General features: G+C 45.5%; 2 protein-coding genes across 4 annotated transcripts; one reads left to right on the forward strand and one right to left on the reverse strand.

Annotated features, from left to right (window-relative positions):
* Nucleotides 1-82: 82 nt before the first annotated feature.
* On the forward strand, nucleotides 83-1,980 carry LOC137356479 (histone H1.3-like). Its single transcript, XM_068022365.1, has one exon. It carries the CDS (start codon nucleotides 115-117, stop codon nucleotides 790-792), a length of 678 nt encoding a protein of 225 aa, XP_067878466.1. The 5' UTR covers nucleotides 83-114; the 3' UTR covers nucleotides 793-1,980.
* Nucleotides 1,981-4,060: 2,080 nt separating this feature from the next.
* LOC137356441 (histone H2B 7-like) lies at nucleotides 4,061-23,192 on the reverse strand. Of its 3 annotated transcripts, none has more exons than XR_010971046.1 (4): nucleotides 22,894-23,192; nucleotides 22,405-22,787; nucleotides 21,377-21,513; nucleotides 10,932-10,994 (listed from the first exon to the last, which is right to left on the reverse strand). XR_010971046.1 is itself a non-coding variant. In XM_068022333.1 (2 exons), the coding sequence occupies exons 1-2, from the start codon at nucleotides 21,411-21,413 to the stop codon at nucleotides 4,378-4,380; spliced, it is 498 nt and encodes a 165-aa protein (XP_067878434.1). In that variant the 5' UTR covers nucleotides 21,414-21,431; the 3' UTR covers nucleotides 4,061-4,377. The 3 variants fall into 3 exon arrangements, 1 of the variants encoding a protein (XP_067878434.1); XR_010971045.1 differs by lacking the exon at nucleotides 10,932-10,994 and adding an exon at nucleotides 15,143-15,309; XM_068022333.1 differs by lacking the exons at nucleotides 10,932-10,994; nucleotides 22,405-22,787; nucleotides 22,894-23,192 and adding an exon at nucleotides 4,061-4,838 and having other exon boundaries at nucleotides 21,377-21,431.
* Nucleotides 23,193-24,767: the final 1,575 nt, after the last annotated feature.

The following is a 24,767-nucleotide window of genomic DNA, read 5'->3' on the forward strand; positions in this document are numbered from 1 at the left end:
GGCGGTCTCCGCCCACGTCCGCTCCAGGCCTTTAAATAGCGCTGTGTCGCCGCCTCTTGCTTCATTTCAGATCTAGCTCTGACAGTAAAGAGAGAAGAGAGAGACTCAGACAGGATGGATACTGCTGCCAGCGAAACGGCTCCGCCTGCCGCTCAGGTCAAAGTTGCCAAGAAAAAGAAGACCGCATCCCGGTCTAAGGCAACCGGACCCACGCTGGCCGAGGTGATCTGCCAGGTTGTGGCGGCTAACCGCGATAGCAAGGGGATGTCCGCGCCCGCCATAAAGAAGGCTCTGGGCAGCAAAGGCTTTGATGGGAAGACGTTCGGCCGCCGGATCAATGTATCGATCAGGAGGCACGTGGATAAAGGCACCCTGGTGCAGACCAAGGGTAAAGGGGCTTCGGGCTCCTTTAAACTGCCGAAGGAGAAAGCTGGGGGAAAAGTGACCAAGGCGGGAAAGAAGCCAACAGCCAAAAAACCGGCAGTTAAGAAACCGGCCAAGCAATCTCCCGCCAAGAAACCGGCCAAGCAATCACCCGCCAAGAAACCGGCCAAGAAATCTCCCGCCAAGAAACTGGCCAGGAATTCTCCCGCCAAGAAAGTGAAGGGCTCGGCGGGCCCCAAAAAGGCCAAGAAAGCGGCCGCCGGTCAGAAAAAGGTTCCTGCCACGAAGGCTCGGAGCCTCAAGAAGACGAAAGCTGTCGTGAAGTCGGGGGCGGGCAAAGCGAAAGGGCCTCGCCAGCTGAAAACTCCCAAGGCAAAGAAAGCATTCAAGAAATCCCAGAAGAAGTAAATCAAAGGCGCACCTTGAAAACATCCGAACCCAAAGGCTCTTCTCAGAGCCACCCACCTTTCTCTAAAAAAAGAGCTGAGTCCGCAACTAAATGCCCCGCGTCCGGGTTATAATCTCATAGAAATCATGCGGGATAAACAATCGTTGTACCCGTGATTTTTTATAATATAATGAAGAATTACTGCCGAGGTCCCTGTTGGACTCGGGCCCCTTCTGCCAAATACAACCTTCAGAACAACCTTTAGTGAGGGAGCAGCGTCTTGATAGCTGTTCGGTTGTTCTAGTACACAATTGTACTGAATACTGGGGAGAGAGCGGCGGCGGTTAAACTGAGTAGAGAGTATTGAAGTAGAAGGGATGACCTAATGGACGGTTTGACGATAACAACACAATTGAAACAATGTCCTCTGGTTGTGTCGTCCAGGCAAGGAGATGTTCATTTAAGAGCCATTTGATGCCGTGAGTCGCGGGGAGGCAGAATGTATGGGAGAGGCAGAATGGCCTCGAACTTTTTGCTTTACATGTTGGAAAGCAAATCGATTCGGTCGGCACAGAAATTGGCGGTCTTTTTGAAAATGAAGCGCCATCCCAGCTCGGCCAATCGTAGTTTACACCCTATCGTTCAAGCGTCAGTGATTGGTTGGCACCCAGTCGCCCAACCAATCACTGCCCTGACCACAGTTCAAACGGCGAACTCGACAGCCACGTTCGCATTCAGAGTTCCTGCAGCTTCGATTCCTTCCGAAGATTCGGTTTTATTTAATCTTTGCGCACTTTGCTAATTTGAAATTGGCGGGCTTTTTGAAATTGATGAAATTTACACCAATCAGGGCCCAGCAATTCCCGCCGCCCTTTCACTTCCCAGAGCTCCTTTCAAACTGAAATGAAGGAAAGGGGCTGCATCCAGTCACAACACTAGGGCGGTCCCTCAACTGTCTTAAATAGGCAGTCCCTGAGCAGCCTCCGCATTAACAGCGGATTTGTTCGAAGATAATGGCCAGAACCAAGCAGACAGCGCGCAAATCGACCGGAGGGAAAGCTCCCCGCAAGCAGCTGGCTACCAAAGCGGCCCGCAAGAGCGCTCCAGCCACGGGCGGAGTGAAGAAGCCTCACCGTTACAGACCCGGCACTGTGGCTCTGAGGGAGATCCGCCGCTACCAGAAATCCACCGAGCTGCTCATCCGCAAACTGCCCTTCCAGCGCCTGGTGCGGGAGATCGCACAGGACTTCAAGACAGACCTGCGCTTCCAGAGCTCTGCCGTCATGGCCCTGCAGGAGGCCAGCGAGGCTTACCTGGTGGGGCTCTTTGAGGACACCAACCTGTGCGCCATCCACGCCAAGCGAGTCACCATCATGCCCAAAGACATCCAGCTGGCACGCCGCATCCGCGGGGAGCGAGCCTAAACTGACCCTGCCCTGAACTGAGTTCGGCATCAAATACCACAACGGCTCTTTTAAGAGCCACCAAATCGACAAAAGAAAGAGTTGTGATCTCTTGTTCATTCCAGCACATAGACGTCTCAGAAGGATTTGACCACTTTTTTACTGTGTTATGTGGGCGACCCAGAATTCAGGACCTTGCAGTTTTCAGTCGTGTACAGCTCATATTATAGCGGCGATCATTCTCGAACTGAAGACACGCTTTAGTTGTACATAAACGGTAAGCCTTACAAATATGGCAAGAGAAAATTAAAATGCATTCCATCTGATGAGCAGATAAATGCTTGACTCCAGTACAATTCATACCAACACAAAATAACTCGAACAGTATAACATTACCGTCTCTCAGACAGTAACCAGCCCTTTCACAGATAAAGTGGGTGGCTCTGAAAAGAGCCTTTGGGTTGACAAATTCAGGTCTGGCAGCTTCACTTGCCCTTCGTGCTCGGAGCGCTGGCTTTCTTGGGCAGCAGCACGGCCTGGATATTAGGCAGCACCCCGCCTTGTGCGATGGTCACCCCTCCCAGCAGCCTGTTGAGCTCCTCGTCGTTGCGGACGGCCAGCTGCAGGTGTCTGGGAATGATACGACTCTTCTTGTTGTCCCGGGCCGCGTTGCCGGCCAGCTCGAGAATTTCAGCTGTCAGATACTCGAGCACAGCAGCCAGATAGACCGGGGCTCCGGCACCCACCCGCTCAGCATAGTTGCCCTTTTTAAGGAACCTGTGAACACGGCCCACCGGGAACTGCAGTCCAGCTCGGGAGGAGCGGGACTTGGCCTTGGACCGAGCTTTACCACTGGTCTTCCCTCTTCCAGACATTTCCACAATCTCACAAGCACTTTCACGAAGAATGTTGAGATCCGCCCACATTCCTCCTCCTTGTACCTTCTGGAGGAATGGTGTTGGGGACACTGCTGATTGGTCAGTCAGCACTCGGTGTCATTGTGCTGTACATGTTACCAATCAGAGAGCGACTAAATTCATCAATCAGGAGACGCCAAGAAGATGAGGGTGGAAAATAACGGCGCTAAATTGTCAGACTGCAAAGGATTTGAAAAGCCCGCCAATATATTTGTAAAATATGGAGCAGCTTCAGTATAGAATATCGCATTTATAGGTAATTTGTACAGTAAAAACAAAATAAAATATTTTTCATATTGTGTTATTCTACATTTGGCAGAATGTAGATGGGCGGCACAGTGGCGCAGTGGTTAGCACCGCAGCCTCACAGCTCCAGGGACCCGGGTTCAATTCTGGGTACTGCCTGTGTGGAGTTTGCAAGTTCTCCCTGTGTCTGCGTGGGTTTTCGCCGGGTGCTCCGGTTTCCTCCCACATCCAAAAGACTTGCAGGTGATAGGTAAATTGGCTGTTGTAAATTGCCCCTAGTGTTGGGAGGTGATATTGGATTACTGTAGGGTTAGTATAAATGGGTGGTTGTTGGTCGGCACAGACTTGGTGGGTCGAAGGGCCTGTTTCAGTGCTGTAACTCTAAATAAAATAAAAGCTCCAGTTTCGCTTTGTCATTCTGGCATCGATTCGTGTTTACGCTGCCTTTTTTGATCCATTCTGTAACCAGGGGGAAGAAAGCCTCTTTCACAGCATTCTCCAACCGGGCACATTTCATGTCAATTTTCATAATAATACCGCATCACTGATGAAAGATTGTTTGTTATTCGTGGGAGACAACAGCGGAGTGTAGATTTTCAGTGTCAGGTGTCAGCGTGTGAGACGAAGGGTTCCGACACCACCGGGGGTTCTAGATAATGTAATTATTAATTTCTGAGGTCAAACTTGAACTAGGGAAATAAGTGACTGCGAACTGATGTATGTGCGTTAAATCAGCTTTTATTGTCGAAATACAAAGAAGGAGCCGAATATGAACACGTCCAAGAACAAACCTCACAAATGGTCAGTGGTCAGTAATTTATGTACGCGACATTATTAGTTAGAGACAGAAAGATCGCACGGGCAGTGAAACTGCATTAACCAGAATCTATGGGAGTAAAACAGAGATCACAAAGGCAAGGACACTTGATATATAAATCAATATAAGTCGACACTACACAGACAATGTTGTAGCTTTTTCAGAGAAGTTGTCGGTGGCTCCTCTTTGGGTTTTCGGTGTTTTTCAGTCCATGGTGGATATTTACTTGGAGCTGGTGTACTTGGTGACCGCCTTTGTACCTTCCGACACGGCGTGTTTGGCCAGCTCCCCGGGCAGCAGCAGGCGCACGGCGGTCTGGATCTCCCGGGAGCTGATGGTGCTGCGTTTGTTGTAATGGGCCAGGCGGGAAGCCTCACCCGCGATTCGCTCGAAAATATCATTCACAAACGAATTCATGATGCTCATGGCCTTGGAGGAGATGCCGGTGTCAGGGTGAACCTGCTTCATCACTTTGTACACGTAGATGGAGTAACTTTCTTTCCTGGGTCTTCTCCGTTTCTTGTTACCCTTCGTTGGCGCCTTCTTCAGAGCTTTCTTGCCACCCTTCTTGGGAGGTGCTGCTGTTTTCTTGTCGTCAACCATAGTTACGATCAACTCTCCACACGGAATAACCGAAACTTTGCGCGGAGCTCCCTTTTTATAGACATCCCCAAAGCCGTATGCTAATGAAGGATGGGAGAAAACCATGTTCATGATTGGCTGGTTTACAATGATGTCATTGCCTGATGTTCTGATTCTATCTGATTGGTTACTTTAGATACCCAATCACATTTTGTGCTTCTCACAGCCCCAAACTGTCGCAGCAGTCAGATCGTCCAAACCCCTTTGCCCGCCCTTATCCACCGACATCCCTGACTTTCTGAGTCCCTCTTCCTCGTCAACCATTTCTATTTTTCTGGTCCGAGAACGTCTCTTTTTTCATACTGTACGTATAAATTGCTCCACATGTTCCCTTCCTCATCAGGAAGTAGCGCCCCTCTGCACTTCCGTCCATTCACCAGGACGTAGCCGTCCAGTACAGTCCTTAAATACATGTAGCGTACCAAATAAGGTTGGTCAGCTGCAGCCACCAGACGCCACATTCCAGACTTCTTTAGTGGCAATTACATAATTCTGGCTGAAACAAGGGGAGGCATGGGAACTTAGTATTTCTCACTATAAATATTCAGGAAAGATAGGTCTGAAAAATTATGGAGGGTTGTGGAGTGGAAATAATTGATCAAATATAGAACAAAAAAACAAAGAACAAAGATAATTACAGCACAGGAACAGGCCCTTCGGCCCTCCAAGCCTGCGCCGATCCAGATCCTCTCTCTAAACATGTCGCCTATTTTCTAAGGTTCTGTATCTCTTTTCTTCCTGCCCATTCATGTATCTGTCTAGATACATCTTAAATGACTCCATCGTGCCCGCGTCTACCACCTCCGCTGGCAAAGCGTTCCAGGTGCCCACCACCCTCTGCGTAAAGAACTTTCCACGCATATCCCCCCTAAACATTTCCCCTTTCACTTTGAACTCGTGTCCTCTCGTAATTGAAACCCCCACTCTGGGAAAAAGCCTCTTGCTGTCCACCCTGTCTATACCTCTCATGATTTTGTACACCTCAATCAGGTCCCCCCTCAACCTCCGTCTTTCTAATGAAAATAATCCTAATCTACTCAACCTCTCTTCATAGCTAGCGCCCTCCATACCAGGCAACATCCTGGTGAACCTCCTCTGCACCCTCTCCAAAGCATCCACATCCTTTTGATAATGTGGCGACCAGAACTGTACGCAGTATTCCAAATGTGGCCGAACCAAAGTCCTATACAACTGTAACATGACCTGCCAACTCTTGTACTCAATGCCCCGTCCGATGAAGGAAAGCATGCCGTATGCCTTCTTGACCACTCTATTTACCTGCGTTGCCACCTTCAGGGAACAGTGGACCTGAACACCCAAATCTCTCTGGACATCAATTTTCCCCAGGACTTTTCCATTTACTGTATAGTTCACTCTTGAATTGGATCTTCCAAAATGCATCACCTCGCATTTGCAAAATATAATATAACATTGGTAGGGATGACGTTTTTAAGGGGTTAAAAACAGAATCTATTTGGTCATATATACGGAACAAAGCAAAAGGAAATGCATGGACGGTGTGGGTCGCCAAATATTTCTCCTTCCCTGCAGGGCATATGAATGTGGGATTCATTCTGTGCCCATCAGTATGTTGTATTTAACCGGGGCATTTATTCCGTATCTGTCAGTCTATGGTCAATGATTATGCGATTTAATTCAAAATTTTCAATATTCAATCGGTGATTCCGCTATTTTTTTTCTTCTCTCCGTGACATTCAATTTCTAAGTGGGTGATTATAGGCTTTATTCTGTACCGATTAGCTTCTGCTCAGTGATTGAGAGTTTTACTATATATCTGTTAGTCTCTGCTTTTGGAGTTTTTTTTAATTAATTCGTGGGATGTGGGTGTCGCTGGCTAGGCCAGCATTTATTGCCCATCCCTAATTGCCCTTGAGAAGGTGGTGGTGAGCTGCCTTCTTGAACCGCTGCAGTCCGTGTGTGGTAGGTACACCCACAGTGCTGTTAGGAAGGGAGTTCCAGGATTTTGACCCAGCGACAGTGAAGGAACGGCGATATAGTTCCAAGTCAGGATGGTGTGTGACTTGGAGGGGAACTTGCAGGTGGTGGTGTTCCCATGTATTTGCTGCCCTTGTCCTTCTAGTTGGTAGAGGTCGCGGGTTTGGAAGGTGCTGTCTAAGGAGCCTTGGTGCATTGCTGCAGTGCATCTTGTAGATGGTACACACTGCTGCCACTGTGCGTCGGTGGTGGAGGGAGTGAATGTTTGTACATGGGGTGCCAATCAAGCGGGCTGCTTTGTCCTGGATGATGTTGAGCTTCTTGAGTGTTGTTGGAGCTGCACCCATCCAGGCAGCTGCACCCATCCTGACTAGTGCCTTGTAGATGGTGGACAGGCTTTGGGGAGTCAGGAGGTGAGTTACTCGCCTCAGGATTCTGAGCCTCTGATCTGCTCTTGTAGCCACAGTATTTATATGACTACTCCAGTTCAGTTTCTGGTCAATGGTAGTCGCTAGGATGTTGATAGTGGGGATTCAACGATGGTAATGCCGTTGAATGTCAAGGGGAGATGGGCAGATTCTCTCTTGTTGGAGATTGTTATTGCCTGCCACTTGTGTGGCGCGAATGTTACTTGCCACTTATCAACCCAAGCCTGGATATTGTCCAGGTCTTGCTGCATTTCTACATGGACTGCTTCAGTATCTGAGGAGTCACGAATGGTGCTGAACATTGTGCAATCATCAGCGAACATCCCCACTTCTGACCTTATGATTGAAGGAAGGTCATCGATGAAGCAGCTGAAGATGGTTGGGCCTAGGACGCTACCCTGAGGAACACCTGCAGTGATGTCCTGGAGCTCAGATGATCGACCTCCAAAAACCACAACCATCTTCCTTTGTGCTAGGTATGACTAGGCCAGCGAAGGGTTTTCCCCCTGATTCCCATTGACCTCAGTTTTGATGGGGTTCCTTGATGCCACACTCGGTCAAATGCTGCCTTGATGTCAAGGGCAGTCAATCTCGCCTCACCTCTTGAGTACAGCTCTTTTGTCCATGTTTGAACCAAGGCTGTAATGAGGTCAGGAGCTGAGGTGCTCTGGCGGAATCCAAACTGAGCGTCACTAGCAATATATTGTTAAGCAAGTGCCACTAGATGGAAATGTCGATGACACCTTCCATCACTTTACTGATGATCGAGACTTGATTGAAGGGGTGGTAATTGGCCGGTTGGACTTGCCCTGCTTTTTCTGTACAGGTCATACCTGGGCAATTTTCCACATTGCTGGGTAGATAGCAGTGTTGTAGCTGCACTGGAACAACTTGTCTGGTGTGGCAAGTACTGGAGCACAGGTCCTCAGTACTATTGCCAGAATATTGTCAGGTCCCATAGCCTTTTCAGTATCCAGTGCCTTCTGTCATTTCTTGATATCATGTGGAGTGAATCGAGTCTGCAGAAGTCTGGCATCTGTGATGCTGGGGCCTTCAGGGGGAGGCCGAGATGAGTCATCAACTTGGCACTTCTGGCTGAAGATTGTTGCAAATGTTTTGGCCTTATCTTTCGCACTGATGTGCTGGGCTCCCCCATCATTGAGGATGGGGATATTTGTGGAGCCACCTCCTCCAGTTAGTCGTTTAATTGTCCACCACCATTCATGGCTGGATGTGGCAGGACTGCAAACCTGAGCTCTGATCTAATGGTTACGGGATCTCTTATCTCTTTCCATCACATGCTGCTGACTGGCATGAAAGATGTCCTGTGTTGTAGCTTCAGCAGGTTGACACTTCATTTTGAGGTATGCCTGGTGCTGCCTCTGGCATGCCCTCCTGCACTCTTCATTGAATTGTGGTTGGTCTCTTGGCTTGATGGTAATGATAGAGTGGGGGATATGCTGGGCCATGTGGTTACAGATTCTGGTTGAGTACAGTTCTGCAGCTGCTGATGGCCCACAGTGCCTCATGGATACGCAGAATGGCATTGCTAGATGTGTTCAAAATCTATCCCATTTAGCATGGTGGTAGTGCCACACAACAGCTCCAGCAACCCGGGTTCAATTCAGGGTACTGCCTGTGTGGAGTTTGCAAGTTCTCCCTGTGTCTGCGTGGGTTTCCTCCGGGTGCTTCGGTTTCCTCCCACATGCCAAAGACTTGCAGGTTGATAGGTTAATTGGCCATTATAAATTGCCCCTAGTATAGGTAGGTGGTAGGGAAATATAGGGACAGGTGGGGATGTGGTAGTAATGTGGAATTAGTGTAGGATTAGTATAAATGGGTGGTTGATGGTCGGCACAGACTCGGTGGGCCGAAGGGCCTGTTTCAGTGCTGTATCTCTAAACTAAACACGATGGAGGGTATCCTCAATGTGCAGGTGGGACATTGTCTCCACAACGACTGTGCGGTGGTCACTCCGTTCAATACTGTCATGGACAGATCCATTTGCTGCAGGCAGTTTTGTGTGGATGAGGTGAAGTATGTTTTTCCCTCTTGTTGGTTCCCTCACCACCTTCTGCATACCCAATCTAGCAGCTGTGTCCATTAGAACTCGGCCAGCTCAGTCAGTAGTGGAGCTACTGAGCCATTCTTGGTGATGGACATTGAAGTCCCCCACCCAGAGTACATTCGGTGCCTTTGCCACCCTCAGTGCTTCCTCCATGTGGTGTTCAACATGGAGGAGTACTGACCCATCAGCTGAGGGAGGTCGGTAGGTGGTAATCAGCAGGACGTTTATTTGCCCATGTTTGACCTGATGCCATGAGATTTCATGGGGTCCGGATTTGATGTTGAGAACACCCAGGGCAACTCCCTCCCTACTGTATACCACTGTGCCCCCACCTCTGCTGGGTCTGTCCTGCCGGTGGGACAGGACATACCCAGGGATGCTGATGGCAGTGTCTGGGACATTGTCTGTAATGTATGATTCCATGAGTATGACTATGTCAGGCTGTTGCATGACTAGTCTGTGGGACAGTTCTCCCAACTTTGGCACGAGCCCCCAGATGTAAGCAAGGAGGACTTTGCTGGATCAACAGGGCTGGGTTTGCTATTGTCGTTTCCAGTGCATAGGTCGATGGCAGGTGGTCTGTCTGGTTTCATTTTTTTTAATTACGATTGTACATCTGACTCTCTGCTGTATGATTGTGGATGTTCACCTGTACAAGTTACTTTCTGGTACGGGCGTGTGAATTTTATTCTGTATGCCAGTTTCTGGTATGAGAATGTGTGTTTTTTTCTGTCCTGTCAGTTTCTGTTGAACTGCATGGTGGTTTTGCTTTGGATCTGTCAATTTCTGCTATGTGAATGTTGGTTTTCCTTTGTATTTGTTAGTTTCTGGTATGTAATAAAGGTCTTTACTCTGTACCTGCTATTCCCTGGCAAGTGATTGTGGGATCACTCCATATCTGTCAGAGTCTCATACGTTGCTTCAGGTGTCAAGTTTCGGACGTGTGAATATGGATTTTCCTCTGTTCCAGTCAGATAGCAATAATATCATATTCCCATGTGTTAATCAATGCCCTCAATTCATTACTAGTAAGACTCCTTGCATTAAAATAGACACAAGCCAGCCTAGCATTGTTCGCTTTTGCCTGAACAGCTCAATTTTTGCTCTGCCTTCCAGACTGACACAGTTTCTCTTCTATATTTGACTGTGCATCACCCCTTACTGTACCTCCCCTCTGTATCCCACCCTCCTGCCAAATTAGTTTACAACCACCCCACCCCCCCCCAACCCCGAACAGCAGAAGCAAGCCTCCCAGCAAGGATGTTGGTCGTGCTCCCGTTCAGGCAACGAGTCCAACTTGTACAGGTCCCACCTTCGCCAGAAACAAACCCAGTGATCCAAGAAACTAAACCCCTCCCTCCTGTATCATCTCTTCAGCCACGCATTGATCTGCTCTATCCTCCCATTTCTATACTCACTAGCACGTGGCACTGGGAGTAATCCAGAGATTATAACTTTTGAGGTCCTCCTTTTTAATCTGCTACCTAGCTCCCTAAATTCTTGTTGCATGACCTCATCCCTATTTCTACCTGTAATTTTCCGGTATGGGATAAAGGTCTTTACTCTGTACCTGCTAGTTGCTGGCAAGTGATTGTGACATCAATCCATATCTGTCAGAGTGTGATGTTACTTCAGATTTTACTCTTCAGCTGTCAGTTTCTGACATGTGAATATGGATTTTCCTCATTCTGGTCACTTACTGCAATGTAAGTCACTCCTTTATTCTGTGCCTGTCAGTTTCAGGTCTGGAAGAAAGATTTTTTTCATTACCTTTTATAATCTGGCAAGTGAATGTGAGATCACCCTGTTTCTGTCTGTCTGTAACATGTTCCTGTCGTTTTTACTCATCACCTGTCAGTTTCTGATACATGAATTTGGATTTTATTCTTTACCTGTCAGTTAATACAATGCAAGTATGTATTTTATTATGTACCTGTTGTTTTCTTTTAATTGATTGTAGCTTTTACTCTTGATCTGTCACTCTCTGGAATGTGAATGTGGCTATTACTCTGTGTCTGTCTGTGTTGGATTTGCCAGCAAGTGTTTTCCTTTGCCTTTCTGTTCCTGACATGTGAATGTGAATTTTACTTTGTACCTCTCAGTTACTGGTATGTGATTGTGGGTTTTATTCTGTATCCATGAGCCTATGATTGTGGCTTGTGTCCTAGGCATGTCAGTATCTTGTTTGCATTTGCCCATTATTATGTGCATGTTGCTTTATGGGTAAGGACTGCAGGATTTACTCTTTTTTCTGCCATATTACTACTATCGCTTCAACAGCTGGTCAGAGGCTGGGAATTCTGTGATGAATCGCACATGTCCTAACTCCCCAAACTCATTCCACCACCTACAAGCCATAAGTCAGAATTCTGACGAATTACTCTCCACTTGCTTGGATGAGTGCAGCCCAAACAACACTGAAGAAGCTCGATACCATCCAGGACAAAGCAACGGGCTTGACTGGATTAACAGTCACCAGCTTAAGCATTTACTCCCTCCACCAGCAGTGCACAGTGTGTACCATCTACAAGATGGACTGCATCAACCTGAGGAAGCACCGTGCAACAGCACCTTACAAAGCCGCGACAGCTGCTACCGAGTAGAACATGGGCAGCAAGCTTATGAGAACATTACCACCTGCAATTTCATCTTCAGTTCACACGTCATTCTGATGAGAAAATATAACGCCATTCCTTCATCATCACTCAGCCCAAATACTGGAACTCCCTACCTAACACCACTGTTGGTGTACCTACACTACAAAGACCAGAGGGTGAAAGAAGTCTGTTGAACACCATCTTCCAAAGACAATAAGGGATGGACAACAATAACTGGCCATTCTAGAGGTGCTGACATCCCATGAACATTTACTACAAATAATCATAAAGGTGTGTATATGAATGATATTCGTTCGGTGTCTGTTCATCACTGGTACACTATGAGTGTGGAAGTCATTCTGCATCTGTTACTCTGAAAGACAGGATCTGTTTGTTTACAATTAAGGAACAATGAAGGAGCTCTTACACAGCTCGATCTCCAAATATCTGTCCCTCTTTGTGTGGTATGTGAGTGAGGGATTCATTCTTTATCTCTGAATGTGGAATGTGACTGTTGGTATTACTATGTACCTGCCAGCTTATGATATGTAACTAGGGCTCTTTCTCTGTATCTGCCACATACTGATAAGTGCATGTGTTCTTTCCATTCTACCTGCCAGCTTCTGATGTGAGTGTGGGTTTTATTATGCACTTATCAGCCTCTGGCATGCATGTGTTTCTTTTATACTGTACCTGTCAATTTCTGCTGAATTGAACGGGGGTTTTGATTTGAATCTGTTACTTTCTGTTATGTCAATGTGAGTGTTCCTTTGTACTTGTCAATTTCTCGTCCTGAAGAAAGGTGTTTAAACTGCAACTAATACAAAGCAACAGACTGTGAATGCTGGAGATGTGAAATTAAAACAGAAAATGCTGCAAATACTCAGCAGGCCTGCCAGCATCTGTGGAGACAGAAACAGAGATAACCATTCAGGTCAATGGCCTTTCATCAGAAAGGTCTGTTCTGATCGAAGGTCATTGACCTGAAATGTTAACACACTTTCTCTCTCCACAGGTGCTGCCAGACTCGCAGATTATTTCCAACATTTTCTGTTTTCATTTCCACTGTACATCGTATATTCTGGCAAATGAATGTGGGATCAATCTTTAACCTTTGGTTTCTGATATGCAAATGTGGATTTTACCTAGCATGTTGTCAGTTACTGCAATGCAAATATCTGTTTTATTCTGTAACATTTTGTTTGTGGTAATTGATTGTGGGTTTTACGCTGCATCTGCCAGTCTCTGTAATGTGAATGTGGCTTTTGTCTGTGCATGATTTGTGAGTATGTGTTTTACTTTCCCTGTATGTTTCTCAATGTGGATTTTGCTATGTACCTCAGTTACTTTATGTGTATATGTTGTATTCTGTTTCTGTGCATCTATGGTGAGTGTAACATTTCCCCTGTATCTATCAGAATCACTCTTGTGAGGATGGTCATTATTCTGTACATGTTGGTTTATGGTAGTGCTTGATTTACACTTTTATGGTCACTCTCTAATATGCTACTATACAGTTTACTCTGCACTTGTCAGATTCTGCTGTGTGATATTGTCTTTTATCTATCTGTCTGTGTCTGGTATCCTATTGCAAGTTTTACTGTATACCCATCAGCTTCTGGTATTTAAGTATGAGGTTCACATTGTATCTTTCATGTTGTACTGTGTGAATCTGCTTCTGCCTTGAACTGACAGTTTCTGCTCTGTGAGTGTACATTTGAAGGGTGCTTGTTAACTTCTGCTCTGTTTTAGATTAGAGATACAGCACTGAAACAGGCCCTTCGGCCCACCGAGTCTGTGCCGAACATCAACCACCCATTTATACTAATCCCATATTCCTACCAAACATCCCCACCTGTCCCTATATTTCCCTACCACCTACCTACACTCGTGACAATTTATAATGGCCAATTTACCTATCAACCTGCAAGTCTTTTGGCTTGTGGGAGGAAACCGGAGCACCCGGAGAAAACCCACGCAGACACAGGGAGAACTTGCAAACTCCACACAGGCAGTACCTGGAATCGAACCCGGGTCCCTGGAGCTGTGAGGCTGCGGTGCTAACCACTGCGCCACTTTTACTCTGTGCATGTCAGTCACTGCAATGGGAAGTTGGGATTCATGCTGTATCTGCCATTTGATTTATCTTGATGGTATACTTAATTACATTCTTGTCAGTCTGTGTGAAAAAAAGTATTTTTTATCTCGGTATCTTTCAGCCTCTGAAGTGCAAGTGTGGGATTTCCTTTGTGCCTGTAAGTTTCTATTATGAATGAGAGGTTTTTAATTCTGTAAATGGCAATTCCTGATACATTAGTGTGAGTTTTACTCTGTAACCCTCATTCTCTGGTATTTGAGTTTGTGTATTCTTCTGGTTAGCTGTCTGTTTCTGAAACGTTGGTTTGAATTTTACTTTGTACCAGTCAGATTCTGTTATCTGAATGTGGGGTATACTGTGCATCTCGCAGTTTCTGTTTTGTGATTGAGTTATACAACAGTCAGTCTCTGGTATGTGCACTAAGGTTTTACTCTGTGCCAGTATGTCTCAGAAATGTAAGTTTTGGTTTTAAACTTTTTTTCCTTTGTACTTTGCAGTATTGAACTATACTTGTCACGTTCTGGTATGTGTGTGTAGCCTATGGTTCATGACTGTCAGTTTCTGGTATGTATTTGTGTGCGTAGTGGGGGGGGGGGGGGGGGGGGGGGGTGGTATTGTGGGCGTTTACTTTATGCCTGTCAGTTTCTAGTATGTTAGTGCAGTTGTTTTCATTTTTTTTAGCAGGTGAATGTTGATTTCTCTATTTTTGTTACATCATTCAGTTTCTTGCATGCAGAAGTAGGCCATTCGTCACCTCCCCCCCCCCCCCACCTCACCACCACCCTCCCCCCCCCCCCACCTCACCACCACCCTCCCCCCCCCCCCACCTCACCACCCCCCTCCCCCCAACCCCCCGAGCTTGCTATGCCATTCAATAAGATCATGCCTGATCAGTTTCTGACTTGAATTCCACACTCCTATCTACTCCCAATAATCTATGATTCCCTTGCCTATCAAGATTCTATCTACCCCTGCCTTAAAAATATTCAATGATCCCGCCTCCCCACCTTCTAAGGCACAGAATTCCAAAGTCACACAATCTTCTGAGGGGAAAAAAGCTCCGCATCTCTGTCCTAAAAGTGTGAACCCTAATTTTAAAACAGCGCCCCCGAGTTCTGAACTCATCCACAACAGGAAACATCCTTTCCCCATCCACCTTGTCAAGAACATTCAGGATCTTATATACTACAATCAAGTAAAAATGGTACAGCAATTATCATGGGGGATTTTAATCTACATGTAGATTGGTCGAACCAGCTCAGTCAGGGTAGCCTTGAGGAGGAGTTCGTTGAGTGTATCCGTGATAGTTTTCTTGAACAGTATGTAATGGAACCGACAAGGGAGCAAGCTATCCGAGATCTAGTCCTGTGTAATGAGACAGGAATAATTAATGACCTCATAGTTAGGGATCCTCTTGGAAGGAGTGATCACAGTATGGTTGAATTTAGAATACAGATGGAGTGTGTGAAGATAAATTCCAATACCAGGGTCCTGTGCTTGAACAAGGGGGACTACAATAGAATGAGGGAGGACTTGACTAAAATAGACTGGAAACAAAGATTTTATGGTGGGACAGTTGACGAGCAGTGGAGGACTTTCAAAGCAATTTTTCAAAGTGCTCAGCAAAAGTATATTTCAGTGAAAAGGAAGGACTGGAAGAAAATGGGTAATCTGCCATGGGTGTCTAAGGAAATAAGGGAGGCTATCAAATTGAAAGAGAAGGCATACAAAGTGGCCAAAAGCAGCATGAAACTAGAAGATTGGGAAAACTTTAAAGGTCAACAGAAAGCTACAAAAAGAGCTATAAAGAAAAGTAAGATAGAACATGAGAAAAAACTAGCACAGAATATAAAGACAGATAGCAAAAGTTTTTATAAATATATAAAACGAAAAAGAGTGGCTAAAGTAAACGTTGGTCCTTTAGAGGATGAGAAGGGGAATTTAGTTATGGGATATGATGAAATGGCCGAGGCATTGAACAGGTATTTTGTATCAGTCTTCTCAGTGGAGGACATTAATAACATGCCAGTAAATGACAAAGAGACGAACGTAGGTGAGGACCTGGGAACAATCATTATTACGGAAGAGGTAGTGTTGGGCAAGCTAATGGAGCTGAGGATTGATAAGTCTCCTGGCCCTGATGGAATGCATCCCAGGGTACTAAAAGAGATGGCGGGAGAAATAGCAGGTGCACTGACGGTAATTTCCCAAAATTCGCTGGACTCTGGGGTAGTCCCAGCTGATTGGAAAACAGCAGATGTGACGCCACTGTTTAAAAAGGGAGGTAGACAAAAGATGGGGAATTATAGACCGGTTAGCTTAACCTCTGTAGTGGGGAAGATGCTTGAGTCTATTATCAAGGAAGAAATAGCAGGGCATCTCGATAGAAATTGTCCCGTTGGGCAGACGCAGCATGGGTTCATGAAGGGCAGGTCATGCTTGACAAATCTTTTGGAATTCTATGATGACATTATGAGCAAGGTGGACAATGGGGACCCAGTGGATGTGGTGTACCTAGATTTCCAAAAGGCCTTCGACAAGGTTCCGCACAAGAGGCTGCTGCATAAGATAAGGATGCATGGCGTTAGGGGTAAAGTATTAGCATGGATAGAGGATTGGTTGACTAACAGGAAGCAGAAAGTGGGGATAAATGAGTGCTATTTTGGGTGGCAATCAGTCACTAGTGGTGTGCCTCAGGGATCGGTGTTGGGACTGCAATTATTTACAATTTATATCGATGATTTGGAGTTGGGGACCACGTGTAGGGTGTCAAAGTTTGCAGATGACACTAAGATGAGTGGCAGAGCAAAGTGACTGTGAAACTTTGCAGAGGAACATAGATACATTGAGTGAGTGGGCAAAGGTCTGGCAGATGGAATACAATGTTAATAAATGTGAAGTCATTCATTTCGGTAGGAGACACAGTAAAAAGGATTATTACTTGAATGGTAAAAAGTTGCAGCATGCTGCTATGCAGAGGGACCTGGGTATCCTTGTACATGAATCGCAAAAGGTTGGTCTGCAGGTACAGCAAGTAATTAGGAAGGCAAATGGAATTTTGTCCTTCATTGCTAAAGGGATCGAGTTTGAAAGCAGAGAGGTTATGTTGCAGCTGTATAAGGTACTGGTGAGGCCACACCTGGAGTACTGTGTGCAGTTTTGGTCTCCTTACTTGAGAAAGGATATACTGGCACTGGAGAGGGTGCAGAGGAGGTTCACTAGGTTGATTCCGGAGTTGAGGGGGTTGGCTTATGAGGAGAGACTGAGTAGATTGGGATTATATTCATTGGAGTTCAGAAGAATGAGGGGGGATCTTATAGAAACATATAAAATCATGAAGGGAATAGATAAGATACAAGTAGAGAGGATGTTTCCACTGGCAGGTGAAGCTAGGACAAGAGGGCATAGCCTCAAGATTAGAGGGAGCAGATTTAAGACTGAATTAAGAAGGAACTTCTTCACCCAGTGGGTTGTTAATCTATGGAATTCCTTGCCCAGTGAAGTAGTTGACGCTTCTTCAGTAAACGTTTTTAAAGCTAAGGTAGATATCTTTTTGAACAATAAAGGAATTAAGGGATATAGTGGGAGCGCGGGTAAGTGGATCTGAGTCCACGAAAAGAGCAGCCATGATCTTATTGAATGGCGGAGCAGGCTCGAGGGGCCGGACAGCCTACTCCTGCTCCTAGTTCTTATGATCTTATAAGTCTCCCCTCACTCTTCTAAACTCCAGTGAAAACTAGTCCAGTCTGTCCAACCTTTCCTCATAAGACATCCACTCATTCCAGGTATCAATCTAATAAACCTCTTGTGAAACACCTCCAACACATTTACTTCCTTCCTTAAATATGGAGAACAAAACTGCACACAGTATTCGAGATGGGGTCTCACCAAAGCCCCGTATAACTGAAGCATAACATCCTTAGTTTTATTTCAATTCCTGTCAAAATGAAGGATAACTTTCCAATTGCCTTCTTTGTGATTTGCCATACCTGCATACTAACATTTTGAGACTCAAGCACAAGAACACCTAGATCCCTCTGCACCTCGGAATTCTGCAGTCATTCTCCATTTAAGTAATACTCTTTTTTTTTTTGAGTCTTCCTGACAAAGTGAAAACTTCACAATATCTCACCTTGTACTCCATCTGCCAGATTTCTGCCCACTCACTCAACCTATCTATGTCGGTCTGCAACCTCCTTATGTCCTCTTCACTACATACTTTCCTACCTATCTTTGTTTCATCTGCACATTTAGCTTCCATGCCATCGCTCCCCTCATCTAAGCCGTTGATATAAATTGTAAAAAGTTGAGGCCCCAGTACAGATGCCTACAAGTCTCCACTCGTCACTTCCTGCCAATCAGAAAAGGAGCCCTTTATGCATTCTCCCTTTTTATCACCATCCAGCCAAAATTCTATCCATGCTGACGCCCTACTCCATGAGCCCTACTTTGCACAATAATCTTTTATGTGGCATCTTGTCAAATGTATTCTGGAAATCCAAGGACTGTATGTCAATGGGCTCCCCTTTATCCAGCGGGCATAATACTTCTTCAAAGAACTCCAATAAATTGGTTAAACATGATATCCCTTTCACAAAACCATGCTGACTATTCTTGATGACCTTGTGTTTTTCTAAACGCCCAGCTTGAGCCTGCTTATTGATCACTTCCAACACAGTGGCGCAGTGGTTAGCACCACAGCCTCACAGCTCCAGCAACCCGGGTTCAATTCTGGGTACTGCCTGTGTGGAGTTTGCAAGTTCTCCCTGTGTCTGCGTGGGTTTCCTCCGGGTGCTCCGGTTTCCTCCCACATGCCAAAGACTTGCAGGTTGATAGGTAAATTGGCCATTAGCAATTGCCCCTAGTATAGGTAGGTGGTAGGGAAATATAGGGACTGGTGGGGATGTGGTAGGAATATGGAATTAGTGTAGGATTAGTATAAATGGGTGGTTGATGGTCGGCACAGACTCGGTGGGCCGAAGGGCCTGTTTCAGTGCTGTATCTCTAAACTAAACTAAAACTTAAACGTTCCTCATGACAGGGGTCAAGCTAACTGGCCTATAGTTAGTCTTTCTCTGCCTCCCTGCCTTCTTGAATAGATGGGTTTTATTTGCTACTTTCCAGTCCAATGGAACCTTTCCAGAATCTAGCGAATCTTGAAAAATTAACATGAACGAATCTACTGCATCAGTAGCCACCAATCTAAAGACCCTAGGATGAAGCCCATCAGGATCCAAGGACTGTCAGCCAGCAGCTCTATCAGTTTACTCAATACCACTTTCCTGGTGATTGTAATTTCACCAACTTCTTCTCTTCCTTCCACCTCCTGATTTATAGCTCTTACTGGAATGTTTTTGCATCATCTATAGTCAAGAAAGAAGGGAAATATGAGTTGGAGTTCAGATTTTGATTGTCTAGTATGCCAATTTAAGCTTTAGCTTGCGCCCTTAAATTTCTAAGGTGCAGGTGTGGTTTTCTAATCTGTGTCTGTCATTGTCTTGTATCGGAGTAAGAGTTTCAATCTGTTATTTGAGTGTGGGTTTTACACCACATCGCTACATTGCGTCGGATGTGAATGTGAGTTTTAATCTGTACATGCCAGTTTCTGACATGCGGCTCTGAGGTTTACTTTGTACATTGTCATTCTCTGATATGTGACTGACAATTTTATTCTGTACCTGTCAGTTTCTTTTCTGTGTATGTGAGTTTTAGTCTGTATCTGTCAGTATGTGGTATATGAGTCTTAATTATATGTGTGTGTTGCTCGGCATCTGTCAGCGTCTGAAATGCAATTGTTAGGTTTTCTTTGTACCTGTCACTGTCTGTTATGGATGAGAGACTTTCAAATCTAACTGTAAATTTCTTGCAATTCATTATGGATTTCACTCTGTGTCTGTCAGTCTCTGGTAGTTAAGTGTGGCATTTATACTGTATCTCTTAATTTCTGATATGTGAAAAGAGATTTTAATGTGTACTTGTCGGTTTCTAGAATGCAAGTCTGGGTTTCAATGTATATCTGCCAGTTTCTCTTATGTGAGGGTGGCATTTATTCTGTACCTGTTACTTTGTGAAATGTGAGAAAGTTTTAATTTTCCCTGTCAGTTGCTGGTATGTGATCATGGACTTTGCTTTGTACTCATTTGTTTCTCTGAATGCAATGTGGGTTCTGTTCCTGTCAGATTCTGGTATGTGAATGTGGGTTTATTCTGGATCTTTCACTCTTTGGAATTTGAGTATGTGCTTTACCCTATACCTTTTAATTTCTGTTATATGAATGAAGGATTAAATCTGTACCTATCGACTGATAGTAAATGAATGTGGTTTGCAGTCTGTACCTGTCAGTTCATGGAAAATGAGGTGGTTTTATTTCTCCAGCTGCCAGATTCTGATATGTGTGTGTTGTCTTATTCTGAACCTGTTATTTTCTGGGATGTGGTTCTGGTTTTTGATCTGTACCTGTCAGTTTCTGTTTGTTGAATGAGTTTTATTTTGCACCAGTTGTGTTCTAGTATGTGAGTGTCAGTTTGAAGCTGGACCTGTAAAGTTAAGCGATGATAGTGTGGGTTTATTCTGTATCTTTGAAACTGGAGTCTGTGACGTGCTTTTTTTTCTCTGAATTTGTCGATTTCTGCTCTGTAACTGTGTTTTAATCTGCAGCTTACAGTTCCTGATGGGTGTGTGAGCACATTTTCTATTTTTTTTTCTGCTGCGATCAACGTCTACTACATGAGTATGTGTGTTATGCCTATCTTTCAATTTCTGTTATTGAAGAATTGAATTTCATTTGTACTTCTACAGTCTCTGGTATGTGTCCATGGGTTTTACTGGTAACTGTCTGTCTCAGTTCAGTGACTCTGGTGTTATTCTCTATCTGACAGTCTCTTGCCTGTGAATGGTTTTATTTTCTTCTCTGTAACTGTCAGTTTCCCTTCTGTGGCTGGAGATTTTAATCTTTACTTAAACTCTTTAATAATTTGTAAATGGGAATTTCACTCTGTGTCTGACTTTTTACAGTACACGTGTGTGTTTATTTTAATTTTGTAATGATCAGTTTCAGGTATATGAGGGTGAGATTCACTGTCTGTAGAATGCCTCCCTCTTGTGAGATTAATAGAGTGCCTTTCAATGTGATAGTCTGAGTGCTTTTGAACTTTACCGAACTTTCAGCAGTGTAGTGTTGGAATGGATAGGATACAATGTCTGTCTCTTCTGCTCTGTTTAATTGCTGGGTTGAAAATGTGTCTCTGAACTTGGGATCAGTGAGTGTTTGACTACATCTGCTCCTTGTGATTATGGAATGAACCGATGTCCTTTGGGAGTGCTACTGTACCTAGTTTGTGATGGAAGGAGCTGACTGCACCTTTCCTTGTGCCTGTGAATCATCACATTCATTCAGGTCACTGACCTGAAACGTTAACGCTGCTTCACTCACCACAGATGCTGCCAGACCTGCTGAATATTTCCAGCATCTCTTGTTTTTATATCACATTCATTCTGCTCCCTTGAAGTATTTGCCTACAGAAAAGAAGAAAACTATGCCTTGTAAAACACGATCAGTTGAGGTGGAAGCTAGAAAAGAGATTAATGTAACATTCCAATTAATAATCATTATGACTAATTACAAATGCTAACCAGATATACAAAGAGTGTCACTGTCTGATTCCACTACAGCGCTCAGCATCTTGGCAGTTTCACAACAATTTTGGGACATCCAGAAACAAGCCAACATCTGCACTGCTCCAAGATTGGGACTACATGATGGAGCAGGGATATTTGTGCAGGTTAGGTTTCTACTTCCATCTGTCATTGTAATATAATAACCTAAGAACTAGGAGCTGGAGTCAGCCATTCAGCCTCTCGAGCCTGATCCATCATTCAATAAGATCATGTCTGATTTGGTCTTGGCTTCAGCTCCATTATCCTGCCTGGCCAATATCCCATTACTCCCTTGTAGATAAAAAATGTAAATCATCCTTGAACACATTTCATAATCCAGCCTCCACTACTCTCAGGTGTACAGAATTCCATAGATTAATGACGCTTTGAGAGAAGAAATTCTTCCTTACCTCCGTCTAAAATGGGAGACCCCTTATTCTGAAACTGTGCGGCGTGATTCTTGATTCCCTCAAGTGGGGAAATATCTTCTCAGCATCCTCCCAGTCAAGACCCTCAGAATCTTACACTTTTCAATAAGATTTACTCTGATTATTACAAACTCCAATGAGTGTAACACAACCTGCTCAACCTTATGCTCATAACGCAACCTCTTCATCGCAGGAATCAACCGAACGAAACCTGCCTGAACTGCATCTGCCAACAATCCGGCTCTGTTTTCACTATTCACTTTTCAATAACAACAAACAGCTTGAAACCGGAACTAAACCACGAACAAGCATTAAAGGTTTGAAAATGGAGAACAGCCATTATTTTCAATAGCAGCTTCTTCACGTTTTGTCTCACCTGCACACTGCACCCGCAGCCGGAGAAAAGGTCTCTCTGCCTTCCGCCGCTAACTTCATGTTACCGGATCACTTCCTGACTCACGCTGTCTCTTGCAAACATCTCCCGACTCCCCTTGAACTTGCCCCAAAGTCAATGATGATCTCTGAGCCAGATTGCGGACAAGTGCCCCAAATCAAAGTGCTGCTGGAAGGAGAATGCTGTTTGCTGACTTCCCCCGATACTGTAATAACTCTATTCTCTCCGTTAAAACAAACGCTTTCCGCTCTCTCAGTAAATGCTCTTCAACAGCCCTTGCTGGCACAGGGGAGCGCATGCGCTCGATCGGTCATCAACACAGCGGTGTGGGCGGGGCTGTACCGCGCATGCGCTTGTTTCGACAACTGTTTGGGAAACAAAAACAAATCAATTGGAACTTTATCCAGTTCAGTTTTATCACATTTTAAACAATGGAACCGGGGCTGTGGTTAAGATAGAGAAGGTTCCTACCTGGGAGGTTACCCCTTTATGAAGTTCAAATTGAGATGATTCTCTGAAGTATGTTTGCTGTTCCTCAGCCCGGATTCTCAAAGCAATCCTCCGAGGGAGACGGTGTGTTTGCTCGGATCGCGCAGGAGTTAATATCTGACAGTAACAGTCCTAGTTAATGACCATATTCGGCGGCGGCAACGAGGGGATCGTGGACGAGCTGCAGGTCGATAACACAGTCACAAACCAGTGGTTCATCCCTGCAGTTCAGGGGGATTTCCCACCAGGCTGTGCAGCCTATGGCTTCATCTGTGATGGCACCAGGATTCTGGTATTTGGAGGAGTGGTAAAATATGGAAAATATAGCAATGACCTGTATGAACTGCAGGCAAGCAGATGGGAATGGAAGAAACTAAAACCAAAACCTCCCAAAAATGGTCCGCAGCCCTGTCCCCGCCTTGGTCATACCTTGTGTCTTGTTGGGACTAAGTGTTATTTGTTTGGTGTTCTGGCTAATGACAGTGAAGACCCAAAGAATAATATTCCAAGATACTCCTCTTGTGTCTCTGATAGTAATTTGTATTGTTATACTGCAATACCTGGTGCAAAATAATGTCAGTTAATCATTGGCAGTTGCATTATTGACCTAGAATGCGCATTATATCCCTGCACCCCCTCCCCTACCCCTCTGCAGGCCCCTTCCCATCTCCCCCTCGCACCCCCTTCCCTCCACCCCTTCCCACCGCACCCCTCCCGCTCGCACTCACTAGCCCACCCCGCACCCCCTTCCCTCCACCTCCTCTCAGCGGTATCCACCTACCTCTGAGCAGAGGCCCTAACAATCCCACTGCCTTGTGGGCGTCTCGGGAGAGACCAAGGTTAAGGGAGTAAACCCAAACGGAAAATCCAGAGCGGAATCCCAAAGGCAGTCATGTGTCACCTTTTGCATGTTTCCGGCAGTTCCTGCAGCCATACCGGTGTCAAACGTCGTGCTCTGCACTCCTTTGGGCCCCACCAGGAAGGCCGAGAGGGGGGTTTCGACACTTGGGCAACTCACAACCTCCATACATCCGCCCAGGCATGTGTCATGGAGAGGTCACTCCGTAGTCGCCTCACAGCGACCAAAACAACACGGAAGGCAGCAGTTATGGGTTATAAGTCCAGCTCAAGTGGGGTAGAGATTGGGCGCCACGGTCGGTGGGAGAGGTCATCGCATCTTACTGGACAGCTACCACCCGCCTCAAACCGGGCAGCCCCCAGTCAGTAAGTTTCTGTCCTGACACAGTCCACCTGCTTCAATGGGTGCTTGGAGCTCAGGGTCATTGCCCGACAAGTGGACTATAACACTGCACCAAACAGTACGACAAAGAAAGCAAAGAAGGTACCAGCCCTTCGTTTTGCAATCTGGAATGTCAGAACTATGTTTCCTGGCCTGTCAGAAGACCTTACACAAATCAACGATTCTCGGAAGACCGCCATCATTAACAACGAGCTCAGTAGACTCAATGTGGACATCGCAACACTTCAGGAGACACACCTCACTGCGAGCAGATCTCTAAGAGAGCAAGACTACACCTTCTTCTGGCAGGGCAGGGATCCTGTAGAACCAAGACAGCATGGAGTGGGCTTCGCCATCAGAAACTCTTTGCTCAGCATGATCGAGCCAGCCTCAAACGTCTCTGAATGCATACTGTCCATCCGACAGTTCACCGCCTCTGGTCCAGTACACCTACTCAGCATCTATGTTCCAACACTCTGATCCCCACCTGAAGCTAAAGACCAGTTCTACGAGGAACTCCATATTATCATTAGTAGCATCCCAATACCGAACACCTGTTCCTGCTGGGGGACTTTAATGCCAGTGTTGGGGCCGACCATGACTCATGGCCCTCCTG

This window comes from Heterodontus francisci, chromosome 45 (genome assembly GCF_036365525.1).
Source record: "Heterodontus francisci isolate sHetFra1 chromosome 45, sHetFra1.hap1, whole genome shotgun sequence".
NCBI lineage: Eukaryota > Metazoa > Chordata > Chondrichthyes > Heterodontiformes > Heterodontidae > Heterodontus > Heterodontus francisci.

Excerpts from the sequence above, each read along its gene's own strand:
- LOC137356441 (XM_068022333.1), bottom strand. The coding sequence starts at position 21,413 with ATGCTGGAAATATTCAGCAGGTCTGGCAGCATCTGTG. Across the intron at positions 4,839-21,376 it reads CAGGTCTGGCAGCATCTGTG|CATACGGCTTTGGGGATGTC; the intron begins GTGAGTGAAGCA and ends ATCCTTCATTAG.
- LOC137356479 (XM_068022365.1), top strand. The coding sequence starts at position 115 with ATGGATACTGCTGCCAGCGAAACGGCTCCGCCTGCCGCTCAGGTCAAA.